The 13662-nt window shown below is 56.5% G+C and overlaps 1 protein-coding gene across 5 annotated transcripts in view; it reads left to right on the top strand.

Annotated features, from left to right (window-relative positions):
* Nucleotides 1-13241, top strand: part of DGKD (diacylglycerol kinase delta) — a 107470-nt gene extending 94229 nt beyond the window's left edge. For 4 of the 5 annotated variants that reach the window (XM_020288122.2, XM_012791580.3, XM_012791581.3 and 1 more), the window contains 10 exons: nucleotides 91-198; nucleotides 1061-1174; nucleotides 2599-2733; nucleotides 3036-3187; nucleotides 4833-4944; nucleotides 5028-5120; nucleotides 5990-6109; nucleotides 8694-8811; nucleotides 9963-10093; nucleotides 10883-13241. In XM_020288122.2, the coding sequence (XP_020143711.2) occupies nucleotides 91-198; nucleotides 1061-1174; nucleotides 2599-2733; nucleotides 3036-3187; nucleotides 4833-4944; nucleotides 5028-5120; nucleotides 5990-6109; nucleotides 8694-8811; nucleotides 9963-10093; nucleotides 10883-10972 (1173 nt within the window). In that variant the 3' untranslated portion in view covers nucleotides 10973-13241. The remainder of the gene's footprint in view (nucleotides 1-90; nucleotides 199-1060; nucleotides 1175-2598; nucleotides 2734-3035; nucleotides 3188-4832; nucleotides 4945-5027; nucleotides 5121-5989; nucleotides 6110-8693; nucleotides 8812-9962; nucleotides 10094-10882) is intronic. The other variant, XM_076006056.1, reaches the window with a different exon arrangement.
* The last annotated feature ends 421 nt before the right edge of the window (nucleotides 13242-13662 follow it).

Consider the following 13662-nt stretch of genomic DNA (forward strand, 5'->3'; position numbering starts at 1 on the left):
CCTCCCCAGCCCCGGTGTGGATGCTGGAAAGAAGGACCCGCTGATACTGTGCATTTCTCTTTTCTTTTCTTCTGCGTTTCTGCTGCTCAGTGTGATGGGCGGCCAATCCCACTGCCCAGTCTTCAGGGAATTGCCGTCCTCAACATTCCTAGCTATGCTGGAGGGACCAACTTCTGGGGGGGCACCAAGGAAGATGATGTACGTATGGGCATGCGGGTGCAAGCTCAGGGAGGGGAGGAACGGTGGGGTGGTCTTTTGTGACTTGGGTGACTCAAACACCTCCCTGTGCTGGCACCGGGGAGCCATGGAGAGCAAGACAGGACAGGGCCCCTCGCCCAGGGGCTCGTTGTCTAGAGGGCCTGGCAGAGCGGTATTGGCAGAGAAGGACGGGGTACGATGGGGCTTGGAGGATGGGGTGGGTCAGGGAGGGCTTCTGGGAGGCTGAGACCTGCAGGATGACTTGAGTTGGCCAAATCAGGTGGGCAGAGAGGAGAGGGAGGCTGTTCTAGCCTATGTGAAGGCTTGGGGGCAGGACAGGGCAGGGGTCATGGAAGACATGGAGGAAGGTCCCCTGACTGCAGTATGCAACAGGTGATTGGTCTGCAGGGGCCTAGATCACATTTGGCTGTGTAGCCAGGGAAGAAGTTTGGAATTTGTGCTACGAACTGAGAAGGTGCTGGTAGGTTTAACCAGGAGGATGGCTCCCTTTGCGCACAGTAGCTAACGGAGTCCACGCTGCACATGTGACATGTGCTGCTCCCTGTCCTAAGCACTCTGCAGGTGTTAACTCATTCAGTCTTCATAATGAATCCTAGTGTTACCCCCCTTTAGAAAGGAGGGAACTGAGGAAGAGAGCAATTACATAACTCGCTGAGGTCAAGTCTAGGATTTGGCGCCAGGTAGCCCTCAGCAGTGCTGTCCCTGGCAGCTTCGGCCCACTCTGCTGGCTGCGTGGCAGCGGAGCACTGGGCCGGCCCCAGCGAGAGAGTGAGCACAGGGGCTGCACGGGGGCTGCGGGCGGCGGTCAGCTCTAACTCAGCTCTAACTCCGGCCCTTTTAGACTTTCACAGCCCCATCGTTCGATGACAAGATTTTGGAGGTGGTCGCCGTGTTTGGCAGCATGCAGATGGCTGTCTCTCGAGTCATTAAGCTGCAGCATCACCGAATCGCCCAGGTAAGGGTGTGCCTGGAGCGGTCTGGCGGAGGCCTGTGCGTTCACTCCTCGAGCAGAGCCCCGCAGAGTGGCGCTTTCCCAGGACCACGCAGCAGCCTCTGTCAGGCTCTGGACATCCCTGGGCTCTGCCACCCAGGCCAGAGCCCTTCCCTGGGCTGTGTTTGACAGTTAAACTCCCAAAATTACTTTCCATAACTTGTCCCCACCTGAGCCCTCCACACCTGCCCACCTCCTGCTGAGGCGAGATGAGGGGCAGCCCCGGCTAGACTCCGCCATGCAGCAGCTGTCAGCGGCAGGAGCCAGAGTGTGGCGGAGCCCCGTCTCTGGCAGGCGGGGAGTGATGGGGGGCCTCACAGCTGGGGGCCTCACACGGCTGCTCTGAGTCCCTGCTGGGGAGGGGAGGCAGGACGGGGCAGCCATGACTTGTCTCTGATGGCGGTCACGGGCTGGGCATGGTCTGTCTGTGGGCTTGGGGGGGGGTGGGGAGACCTTGTTCTTAATTAAGCACAGAGACTTGGGAGGGGGGTGCTGCCAACCCCAGCCTGGGACTGTGTGGTCCCTTTGCGCACCGTGTCCACCCTCGCATCCAGCCCCGGTGTAGGCAGCTTGAAGTTCATGTTTTTAACTCTTCAGCAGCATTTTTCTTTTCTTTTTGAGACAGTCTCCCTCTGTCACCTGGGCTAGAGTGCTGTGGCGTCAGCCTAGCTCACAGCAACCTCAAACTCCTGGGTTCAAGAAATCCTCCTGCCTCAGCCTCCCGAGTAGCTGGGACTATGGGCATACACCGCCAAGCCCGCCCGGATAATTTTTTCTGTATGTTTTTTAGTTGGCCAATTAATTTCTTTCTATTTTTAGTAGAGATGGGGTCTTGCTCTTGCTCAGGGTGGTTTCGAACTCCTGATCTTGAGTGATCTTCCCGCCTCAGCCTCCCAGAGTGCTGGGTTCGCCTCGGCCTCCCAGAGTGTTGGGTTCGGCAGCATTTTTTGTTGAAAACAGGAACAGGGCTTCATCACCATTTGTACGCTTGCTCTGTTCTGAAAGTGTTTGCATGTGGCAGGGGCCCAGTGGCTGGTGGTAGCCTGACCCCCTTTCCCACCTCCCCTACCCTGAGTTCTGACACCCATATCCCAATGCCAGGGTCTCCTGCACTGACTGACCCTAGATGCTGGTCATGCTTGGTGGGGACAGTGGGGACAGGACAGGGCAGGAGAGCTGAAGAGAGCAGACCCTCAGGCTCTGTGACCGGCATGTGCTGGTGATGCTCTGACAGCAGGATGGTCGGCTGTGGCCCATGCGTCACCCCAAAGAGTTGGGGTCCCTCGAGGTGGGGCCGTGGGTGTGTAGAGCAGGAAGATCACAGGGTGCTGACAGCACATTGAAACCCCTGGCTCTGCACACGAGTAATCATTGTGCTGTTTAATCAGTGTCGCACGGTGAAGATTTCCATCCTGGGGGATGAGGGCGTACCTGTACAGGTGGATGGAGAGGCCTGGATCCAGCCCCCAGGGTACATCCGGATTGTCCACAAGAACCGGGCACAGACGCTAACCAGAGATAGGGTAAGAATGGCTGCCTGCGGCGCCCCAGGGCTGGGGCCCCAGGGTTCACCTGTGGGGTCACCTGTGCACTTTAAAAGAAGAGCCAGAGTTTTTCATGTCTTTTTGTATGGTTTTTTTTAAGACACTCGATTAAGGTAATAGGGCAGTAATTTCTAGGACCATCTCCTCCCCTCTGCAAAAACAAAGTCTGTGTCTCCCCGCTTCCTGGTTATCTGGGTGTGTAGCAGTGTGCTCAGCTCAGACGCACACTCGCCCTCTCGAGGGCGCTGTAGGGAGTGCAGTTCTGGGCTCTGGCATCCTAGGCATTTGAGAACACCTTGAAGTCCTGGGAAGACAAGCAGAAGTGCGAGCTGCCCCGCCCGGCGTCCTTCTCTCTGCACCCAGAGATGCTGTCTGAGGAAGAGGCCACCCAGATGGAGCAGTTTGGGCAGGCGGCCGGGGTCCTCATTCACAGGTGGGCTCCGCCTCGCTGCACCCACTGTGGGCCCTCCTGATCTGTCTGCTGTGTCTGCGTCATCCGTGGGGGCTGAGCCTGCGTCCGCTTGCCTTGGTGTGCTGGCCTGTTTCCCCTGATCGTCTTTCAGAGATTCTTGGTGTTGACATAGATGGAAACCTAAAAGCCACAGTGAGTTTTAGAGCCACTTGCAGATTTGAAAACCTGCCCTGGACTCCTGAGGATAGTCCACTGATGGCTGCCTTCACTTTGTCTCAGAGAGCAGGTTTGCACTCTGCTCTTATGTTTACTTAAAAAAGGCATTTCCTTTTCCCCTCATTGAGAAGCGGCTCCTACAGCCACTGTGTCCTTTGGGGCAGGCCTGGGTCAGCGCTCTGTCCACTGTTCTCCCTACCCACCTGTATGGCCACTGCTGCTGCTGACCTGGGACTCTCTAGCTGTTGCCCGATTCTTCCAGCTGTGTGTGACTTTCCTGCCTCCACACTCTGACTCCCTGGCTTCTGGCCACCCCTTCCTGGCTTCACCTGGGCTCCTTCCTCTTTTCCCAGCTGTGGGTGGGACACCCTGGGATTTGGGCTGGCGTTCTGGGTGCCCTTCCCAGGCCGCCCTGCCTGGCCTGGTGTGTGGAAGGACCACCTGTGTCAGCTCCAGCTCCTGCCCCCACCGCACCAGCTCTTGTCTAGCAGCTTGGTCCCTCTCCTGGTCACCCACGGGTGTGTCTCGTTTGGTATGTCTGAACTGGCACCTTCGTTCTCTGCCTTGGTAGTTGGTGTCACTGCTGCCCCGGCCTCTGACTAGGGCTACTGTGCTCCCCCCCAACATCTCCCTGACCCAGATCGGTGATGGGGCTGGGGGGCTTCACTTAAGCATTCATCCAATTCATTGCTCTGCACCTGGCGGCCTCCTATCTTCATTGGTGCCTCCTCAAAGCCTGTGGTGGCCTTCCCGGAAGGTGTGCATGCCTCGACTCAGCCCTGTGGAAAGCTGTTAGCAGCGGCCCTTTCCCCCAGCTCTAGACAGGTGGCTGCCACAGCTTTGCCTGCACCTCTCCCCATCCCCCAGCCCACCTGCCAGCCTCGGACACCTGCCCTGGCTCGTGCTCTCACCAGCTCCCCTGTGGCTGAGGCCTGGGCTGTGTGTAGGCCCCGTCTCAGCCCATCATTACATTGAGATTATCCGTTTGGAGGAGGGTCCTCTGTCCCCATGTATAGCATGGCCTGGTACAGGTTCCAGGAGGGCCCTGGGCTTGAGCAGCCGTGTCCTATGTCTTGGGCCCCTCTGCACCTGCTCACGTTACTGCAGGGGCTCTGTGCAGTGGGCCCACACCCAGTGCTGCCCTCTGGCTGTTGTACAAGGCCTGACCCTCATTTTGTACATTTTCCTCTCTGCAAAACTTGGATTTTGGTGTCAGATTTCCCATTTTAAGCTCTTATTTGTCTGCTGTTGGTCAGGAAATGATCTATAAGGTTGTCCTGTGCCAGTGACCACCACTGAGTGGTTGTCATGGCCAAGCCACGGTCCCTGCCACCCTGCCGTGCCAGCCCTCTGCCTTGGCCCTGTGGGCGATACTGGGGCTGTGTTCAGACAAGTGACGTCTGGGCCCTTTTACCAGACCTGACGCCTGCCTGCTTTTCTTTCTGTCTAGTATCCGGGAGATAGCTCAGTCCCACCGAGATGTGGAGCAGGAACTTGCGCACGCCGTCAACGCCAGCTCCAAGTCCATGGACCGAGTGTACGGCAAGCCCAGAGCCGTGGAGGTACCTGCTCCTTCAGCGCTGGCTCCTCCCTGGCTCGCTGAGCCTTCGGCCCTTCTCAGACCTGTATGTCCGCTTTCTCTCAGGGGCTGAACTGCAGCTTTGTCCTGGAAATGGTGAATAACTTCAGAGCTCTGCGCAGCGAGACGGAGCTGCTGCTGGCCGGGAAGATGGCCCTGGTGAGCCGACGCCCGGGAGCGGGCCCTGGCCGTCCAAGAAACGCCGCTGTCTCTGGGCACGGGGCAGCACGTTTCGGTCGTGTTCTGGGCCTTTAGGGAGGGCCTCCGGGTTGTCTGGTCTGCTCGTGGGGCTGGTGCTCAGTCCTGGCAGTGTCCCCGCGAGGCTGTCCTTAGCGTGTCAGAGATTCCTGCAGCGGGAACATCTTTGTTGTAGACAAAAGAGCAAAAGCTGTGTTTCTGCCTCAGAATCCTGTGGGTGCAGAACCCGCCGCTGTGGCTGAGAGCCGGCTGTCTCCTCAGCGCCCAGCGCCCTCCTCACTCAGCCCCCCAACCGGCCACGTCGGCCTGGGGAGCCACAGTCACAGGAGGGTCCCTGAGTCACAGAGGCCGGAATAGGGAGAGCCCGAGCGATGGCCTGGCGGCCTTCTGGTTCACAAAATGGGGGTGTAGGAGGGACTTGCTGAAGGTCCCGCAGCGGGAGAACCACCCCAGGTCTGGCATCTGTGCTCCCCGCTCCGCGTTGCACACGTGCGCTGCCTCCCGCGGTCACACGTGCTGAGTAGCTCTGCTGCCTCTTGGCATTTCCTCTGCTTGGCGCCGTGGATGGCCCTGTCCTCTTGCTGCCAGTGAGCTCGGGGAGAGCAGAGCAGGTCCAGTGTCGGTCCTGCTAATCGTGACTTCATTATTTATGTTCTCTCACCTGGTACTGTTTAGAAAGGGAGGTTTTAGGTTTGGTGTCTAATCCAGTGCCCTGTGACTTAGTTTCTGGAAAGTTTTTATAAGCACTTTCCCGAGGAGCTCAGGGCTTCGCTGGGCCTGGCGCCTCCCTGCGATCAGCAGCTCTCCCCTCTCCCCCCTGCCCGGAGCAGCAGCTGGATCCCCCCCAGAAGGAGCGGTTGGGGAGCGCTCTCGCCGAGATGGACCGACAGCTCAGGAAGCTGGCGGACACCCCCTGGCTCTGCCAGCTCACGGAGCCTGGCGACGAGGAGGTAGGTAGTGCCGGGTTCGGCGCCTGCGTTCTGTGGGGCCTGTGCAGCTCGGGGGTAGCTCGCAGTGTGCCTTCTCGAAAATCCTCCATTAAAAAGCCCTTCAAGGCAAGGAGAGACTTCGCAGGTAGGAAGGAATTGGGGGTTGGGTCTAGAGCGCGCCCTGATAACCAGGCGCACCTGCCCTCTGAAACAGAACCTTGGGCTGGGCCAGGAAGAAGGGATTAGGAAGGTGAGCCCAGGCCTGCAGCCGGCCCCAGCGTGGAGACACACTGTGCGGATAAATGGCAGCTGCTTGGGAGCTTGCCGCGGAGGGATGGGACAGAGCTGGGGCGCTCTGCTCCCCACCCACACTTCTTCCTCTGCGTGTGCTCAGCCACCCCAGCGTGCCACAGGTCTTACCGCTGGGATGGACAGGACCCTGGGCATACTGCGCCCCGGGTGAAGTCACATCCTACAACAAGGAGAACAGGCAGAAAGCACCTAGGAAAGGGCAGCATCTGGACAGGGACAGACCCTAGACTGCCTCTGGGCTTCCCCTGGGGGCGGACCAGGAGGGGCTGGGAGAAAAGTTCACTTTGGGCAACACAGTGACAGAAGATAAGTAACTGTTAGATGCTAAACATGGACAGCCCTGCCCAGCCTAGTTTGAGAACCCGCTGGAGCAATAGGGTGAGGGCCCAGAGCTGGGCGGCAGCAGCTCAGCACGCTGTTCCCGGATGCGCGGGCGTTTGCACACTCTTCCTGGGAAGCCGGCTCAGCGCCCTTCCAGCACACTGACAAAACTCAGCAACTTGAGAACGAGGGTGTTTTGGTGTGAAAGGGCAAGCTCATCAGAATCATTGGTTAATAGTTAATTATAAGTGTGATAAAGATCTCACTTAAAATGACCGCAGTGACAATACATGACCTGTTCACCAGATGCGCAGTAACGGCCACAATTCCAGGTCACGTCGTCAGCGCTGGGGACGTGGGCAGTAGGCGGGTGGCCAGGAAGAGGGCGTGGATGGGGATGAAAGCACATTACGTTCCTTCCCTTAAGGGGGAAGAAAGTTAAAAACGACTTTCTTGACTTAGATAATTAGAGAAACGTAGAGTCAGTAGTTTTAAAAACTTAAAGCTAGTTTCTAATAGAATTGAAAATATTTATGTCTTTCTAAATCACCACAAAAGACAGAAATAAAATAGGATAACCTATATTATAAAATACAATAAGGGAGTAGCAAGCATATAACAGCATAAATATAACAGAAAGATGGCATGGCTTCCTCTTAAAATCAAATCATTCTTAGATCATGTTAAGTGAGAAACCTAAGCAGATACTAAACACAAGGGCCTATTTTCTTTCCCATGCCCCTGCTAAAAACTAATGACCCAGAAAGATTAAAAATAAAATAATTACAAGAAACCACAATAAAATAATCCAAAATAACAATGTTAACATAAAAGTAGAATTGCACACCTATGACAGTAAATGGTAAAAAGAAAATCACATTATAATAAAACATAATAATTGTTACTATATAAAGTCTTAAACTTATGATGACTGTAAAAGCCAAAAAACTGCATGCCAAGGAATAAGCACCTAAATGAGTTATTTAAACGTATGTTATTTATTTTCCATTGTATGGGATTTTTCTAATTATCTTTTTGTAATTGATTTCTAACTTAATTTCATTGTGCTCCAACCCAGTGGTCTGTATGTTGCTGTCCTTTGAAATTTATTGAGACTGGCTTTATGGTCCAACAGGTGGTTAGTATTTGTTAAATGTACCTTGTATGCAGTTGTATTGTTTACATCATTAAGTCCCCACAGAAATTTTTTTTGTCTTCTTGAGGTATCACTCGTTAACTCTTTTACCGTGATTATAGATGTCTCAGTTTATCCTGTGGTTGTGTGTGATTTTGCTTTATGTATTTTCGAGGCTGTGTTATTGGATGCACATAGGTTATTATTATATAATGACCCTTTTGTATTTAGTAATTCTTTTCGTCTTCAAGTCTACTTACTTGGTATATTCTTTTTCATACTTTTACTTTCAAGCTTTATTTGGGGTGTCTCTCTTATATAATTAACCAGCATATCACAAGGTGACTCATTGTTACCTGCACGCTTCCTCCGGGGTGCTCTGGTGGCTGCACTGCTGTGTCCCTCTCTGCTGTTCTGCCTCAGGGAGTGCGTCCCTAGCAAAGAATGCAGCGTGCAGGGACAGCTTTGTTCAGAAAGTACTCATAATCCTAATCGAAGCCTAGAAATCCAACACTGGAAGATTGGCTAAATAATTTATTATAATAATTTTCATTTAATAGAGTATGATACTGATATTTAAATAATATTTACTAAAAGTTTTTTAATCACCTAAGAAATGCAAATGTTACAAAGTGAAAAATAATATAAAAAAACTATGATCACTTTTTTTTTTTCGAAACCACTTTTAAAAGGCATTAAAATCAACAATAAATACAAGCATAAAAAACGGGAAACACCTTAAAGGAACAGGTGTCTCTTCCCAGATCCCTTCTTGTTTTGCGCCTCCCCCTCCCCTCTCCCACCGTCTAATTCCCAGTGTTTCTCTCTCCCCAACAGAACGTGATGTTGGATCTTTCCAAACGCAGCCGCAGCGGTAAATTCCGCCTCGTGACCAAGTTTAAAAAGGAGAAAAACAACAAGAACAAAGAAGCTCACAGTAGCCTGGGCGCCCCGGGTACCTGCCCCTCTCCTGTGTGTGTCTCTGGCCGTCCACGCCCGCTGCCTTGGCCCGGTTCTCCCGGCCTCTGCTTTCTCCTTGGCCCGCGGCTCCTCCCCGTGGTCCCGGTGCTGTAGCCGTGCCCGCTCGGCTGCAAAACCACACCCTTGCCTGCCCTCCACGTCACACCTGCCCCGAACGTGCCCTCCACAGAGACTCTGGGTGGTGGGCCTCCGAGCTGTCCTGCCTGCCCTGAATTGGAGTTCAAGGTGGGGAGGGAGACTGCAGAGGTGACGAGACAAACTTGGAGACGCAAACTCTGGACTCGGGCCTCGCCGGGCCACTGAGCCTGCTTCCTCTGATGGGCTGCTGTCCCCATGTAATCGGGTCACTGATCGAGGTTCTCGTGGGAACCCCAGGCCACCAGTGATTGTGGGTGATGGAATCAATATAAAATGGCACTAAAGGACATTTTTCCTTTGGGTTAATAAATTGGGGCTTAAAAAAATCTCTGTCTGAGGTATCAGCCCTGAGCACCAAGGCTGTGTCCAGCACTGTTGGGTGCTGGATGGGCCCCGATGCCTGGATTTTGGGCGTGGCATTTGCCGCCAGTAGGGCAGCTTCTTTTGATTTTTCTTTGCATGTTTGTGCAAAAATTGGGTTTCTGTTAATGGTGATGGCTTGACTGTGTGAGATCTAAATCTCTGCGTGTCTCCCTTCCTGCTACGGCCCCCAAGCGAAACGTAACCCCTCTAGGAGCCGGAGGAAAAGCTGGCTTTGGCCACACAGTCATGAGGATCTTTCCCTCATGGTTGGTGGTGTTTAATCCTCCTGGGACATGAGGGAACGTCCCAAAGGCTGGCGGCCCACCTGGCAGGAACAGATGCCAGCTCTGCGCCAGTCACACCCTGGCGTAGGGGCTCCCCTGCGGCTTCTGCACGGCTGGCATTGCTGCCCGTGCCCAGGTGGTGGGCACCAGCTCCCCGGGTGTGTCGGCGCTGGCTGCTGGGGTATCTTGGGCGCTGGCTGCTGGGGTATCTTGGGCGCTGGCTGCTGGGGTGTCTTGGGCGCTGGCTGCTGGGGTATCTTGGGCGCTGGGTGCTGGCTGCCACCTACCTCGCGCTGGGCTCTGGGCACTCACTGCACTCGTGCTTTTCCATCTCTGACAGTTCACCTCTGGGGGACAGAGGAGGTTGCTGCCTGGCTGGAGCACCTCAGTCTCTGTGAGTATAAGGACATCTTCACGCGGCACGACATCCGGGGCTCTGAGCTCCTGCACCTGGAGCGGAGGGACCTCAAGGTACTTCCACAGGCATCTCGGAACCCGCACCTGGGCTTCCACGCAGCTCCCTCCAGCGCTGTCCTGCCCCCTGGCCAGGCCGTGTCCCAGCATCACGATCCTTTTTATTTTTCTCCTCAAGCTCTGGCCTTTGTGTGTGCCGTGGGTGGGGCAGTCCTTGCCCTTGGCGTGATGGCCCCACCCACCCAGCCCAACGCAGCCAGGAGCAGACACGATGGGGAAACCTTGATTTGCTTGGCGTCCTTAGACAGGGGACCACTGTGACAGTGACACCCTGCTGGGCAGGCAGTCCTGCGCTGCTGGCTCACACTGCAGAGCTGTGGCCCTTGGCGTCCGGGTCTCCCCGGGCTTCTGTAGGGAGCGGAAGGTCACAGGCGACTGTCCCTACCTCGCAGGAAGCGGTGGGAGGGAGAAGTCAGGCCCAGGCATGGCTCGGTCTGTGCCAGGCCTTAACGCCACGCCTCAGGCTGCCTGGCCGCCCGAGCCCTGTGGGCGAAAGGCCACCGTGGGTGTCTTGGACAGTGGCTGTGGCCAGGTCATCTGGCATCCCTGGCTCTCAGGCCTGTGTTTTGTCCTTGTCTTGGATTTGTGTGTGACGACAGCAGTGGCTCGTAGGAGGCAGGAGCGATGCATCGGCGTCTGCATGACTGTCACCTTGGTGCCCTTTCCATCCCAGTCCCCCTCATGCGTGTTGAGAGCTGAGTAGGCAGGGCCGTTGGTGCGGGCCGTCCGTAGAGCCCTCGGCCGGCTTTCTTCCCGGCATCCACGGTGGCTTCCTCTCTGTTGCAGGACCTCGGCGTGACCAAAGTGGGCCACATGAAGAGGATCCTGTGTGGGATCAAGGAGCTGAGCCGGAGCAGCACTGCCGCCGAGGCCTAGCCTGCGCCCTCTCAGCCTGCGTCCCCCGCCCCGCCTGCCACTGAGGCCCGGGCGCTGCCCCGCGCAGCCGCCCTTCCTATGGTGCTACCGCTCCGCCAGCCTCGCGCCTCTCAGCGGCTACGGCTCGGACAAACCAACACAGCTACCTTCGAGACGCGTCTCCCGCGGGGGCCGAATGGGCAGACGTGACGCGCCCACTCCGGCCCTCGCCGGCTGCGTTGTGGCCGCGGGTACGGGCGGGCCTGGCTTCCAGCCCGGCCCCTCCCGCAGAACCGCCTGGCCACGAGCTTGAGTCACGCGGGCCTCCTGTCCGTGTGTCCCCACAGCCGCACCCGGGGCTCTGTCCCTGGCGCCGGCTCGCGGGGTGGGGTGAGGGCCCAGCCCACGGGGACCCTGCGCAGAACGTCCCGGCCTGTGGCTCCGCCGCAGCCACCACGCGGCCCTGCTGTCGTCCCTATTTGTTAATAAGGTGTTCTTTTAAACACTGTCCGCCTCTTTCCTGGTTTGAAAGTGGCACGGATGTATTTCCAGTAGTTCATTTTAATTTGACACGAGGAGAAAGAAAAGATCGTTCCTGGTTAAGCCACGTCAACGGTCTCACGTTCCTGAGCTGATCCTCGCGGCTCCCTCCAGCCGTGGGCGTGGGATGCGCTCCCGCCCCTCCCTGCAGGTGCCACGGGCCTGTGAGGCCACCTGGGGCTGGGAGCGAGCTGGTGTCCAGCCCAGCCCCGCGGACGGAGGGCTCCTGAGCGGAGCCCTGGGCTCTTCCTGTCCCGCGGTTCCCGGGCAGTGTCCCGGGTCGGGAGCCGTCTGGGCGCTTCTTTCCATTGGGTGGCCGGAGGCTGGTGCTGTCTTGAGAGTCTCTGCCCCTATGGTGGCTTTTGTTTCCTGCTGTCCCTGGAGGTGTCGGTGGGACTGTGGCCCAGTGCCCACGCTGCCTCGCCTCTGTCCCCAGGTGTGATGTCCCGGCCACGGGCAGGGCCAGCAGATGGCAGTGCCAGCGGCTGGGGAGCTCCCCTAGGGAGAGGGCTGCAGCCCGGGGACAGTCCCCAGGTGGGGCGCACCCCTGGCCTCGCAGGCCCCGACTGCCCTCCCATTCAGAGACGGTGTCGGCTTCCGTAACCCGGCCCTGGCACGGCACGGCCTGGCTGCCAGGCTGTGGTCCACATCCCGAAAAGAAGGGCAGCGTCAGCAGTCTGTGGGGCCGTCCAGCCGTTCATTTGTGTCGCCCTGTCTGACACGTGAGGAAGCCGGGCAGGAGTGGCACCCGGACACCCGCAGAGCCGGCTGGATTCGGGCTGGGGCGGGGCAGTGCTTTGCCTCGCTTCCTTCCAGCCCTGTCTCGTGCCCGTCCTGTGGACCGGGTGGCCGCTCCGTGTGCTCTGGCCAGGCCCCGCCTCTGCGGCGTGGACGCACTCCCCAGGCCCGCCGTCCACCCTTGCGGCCACGCGACCCTGCCGTGAGGTGTTGGGCTAGGAGTCTTGGGTGGGAGAATCTCCTCCTCCGTCTGCGGGCTGTGCTGCCTCATTGGAAGTAACGTTGGGTGGGGGTGGTGTATGTCCCCTTCCCTCTGGGATTCTGTGTCCCACAGTACAGCATTCTAGGTGGGGGAGGTGGAGGAGGAGAGAAGCTGGCCACGGAAGTCACGGGACTGCCTGGGTGGAAGGGCTGAGGCGGGTGGCAGCAGCCGGTCTCGCAGCCCAGCGCAGCGGCACCCTGGGCCATGCGGGGATTGGGTGAGGACGGGCCACGAGGAGGGAAGCTGCCCGTGGAGGCTGCTGGGGCACCAGGCCCACCCCAAGTCCTTGGTGTCCTCTTGGGAAAGCGTAGGGTTTGGGTCAATGGTGGTGTTGAAAATTAACATGTCGTCAGTGGTTACAACAGCACTGTTTACATAAAAACCATTTTTCTAATTCTAACAAGTTAGAAGTGAAAAGGAATGAGCATGAATGTTTAGGAAACTGCCTGTCGCGTGCTGGGCTGTCCCCACACTGCGGCGGTGTCCTGCCCTGCCCCATGTCCCCTCGCGGTGTTCTGGACGGACTCACGGTCCTGTCCACGTAGAGGAGGAAGGAAGGATCCCTGGAGAGTCTTGGAGAGAAGGCTTTGTGCCCTCAGGTGGGGCCTACCCTCATATTTATAACCTTAATTTATACAGTGAGCGCCCTGGAAGTGAATGCCTCTTGTATTGTTATGTACATAGTCCACGCCCGAATGCTGTAGATACGTTGTTCTGTGTATAAATAAAACAAGCCTGTTTTTGATCTTCCATTGTCAGAGCCTTTGTCATCATTCCTTGTGCTTTGACATGAAACATCACTTGGCAAAATCTTTCCAAACTGGATTCAGAATTATTTTTAGCTGCTCTAAAATAGGTTGAATTGGTGGTGGCTGAAAAGCCAAACAGGATGCCATTGAGCTTTATAGGGTGTGGCTCTGTGGTCTGTTGGGTTAAAAATTGAGCAAGGAGGTGTGGGGTGCTGAGGTTCTCAGACTCCAAGGCTGCATGGCCACACAGGTCTTTTCTATAAAGCTGCACACCTGGCTCTCCTGCTTGTTTGGTCGTAGTACCTTTATTCCAAGGGAGCTGCCTCTGAGATCGAAGTCACTTTGTTATCCCCTGATTTCCTGGGGTGAGGCCTGGGCACTGGGTTTTCATGAAAGACAAAATCAGGTTGGTGGGATAAAGA

Source organism: Microcebus murinus, chromosome 8, assembly GCF_040939455.1.
Source record: "Microcebus murinus isolate Inina chromosome 8, M.murinus_Inina_mat1.0, whole genome shotgun sequence".
Lineage (NCBI taxonomy): Eukaryota > Metazoa > Chordata > Mammalia > Primates > Cheirogaleidae > Microcebus > Microcebus murinus.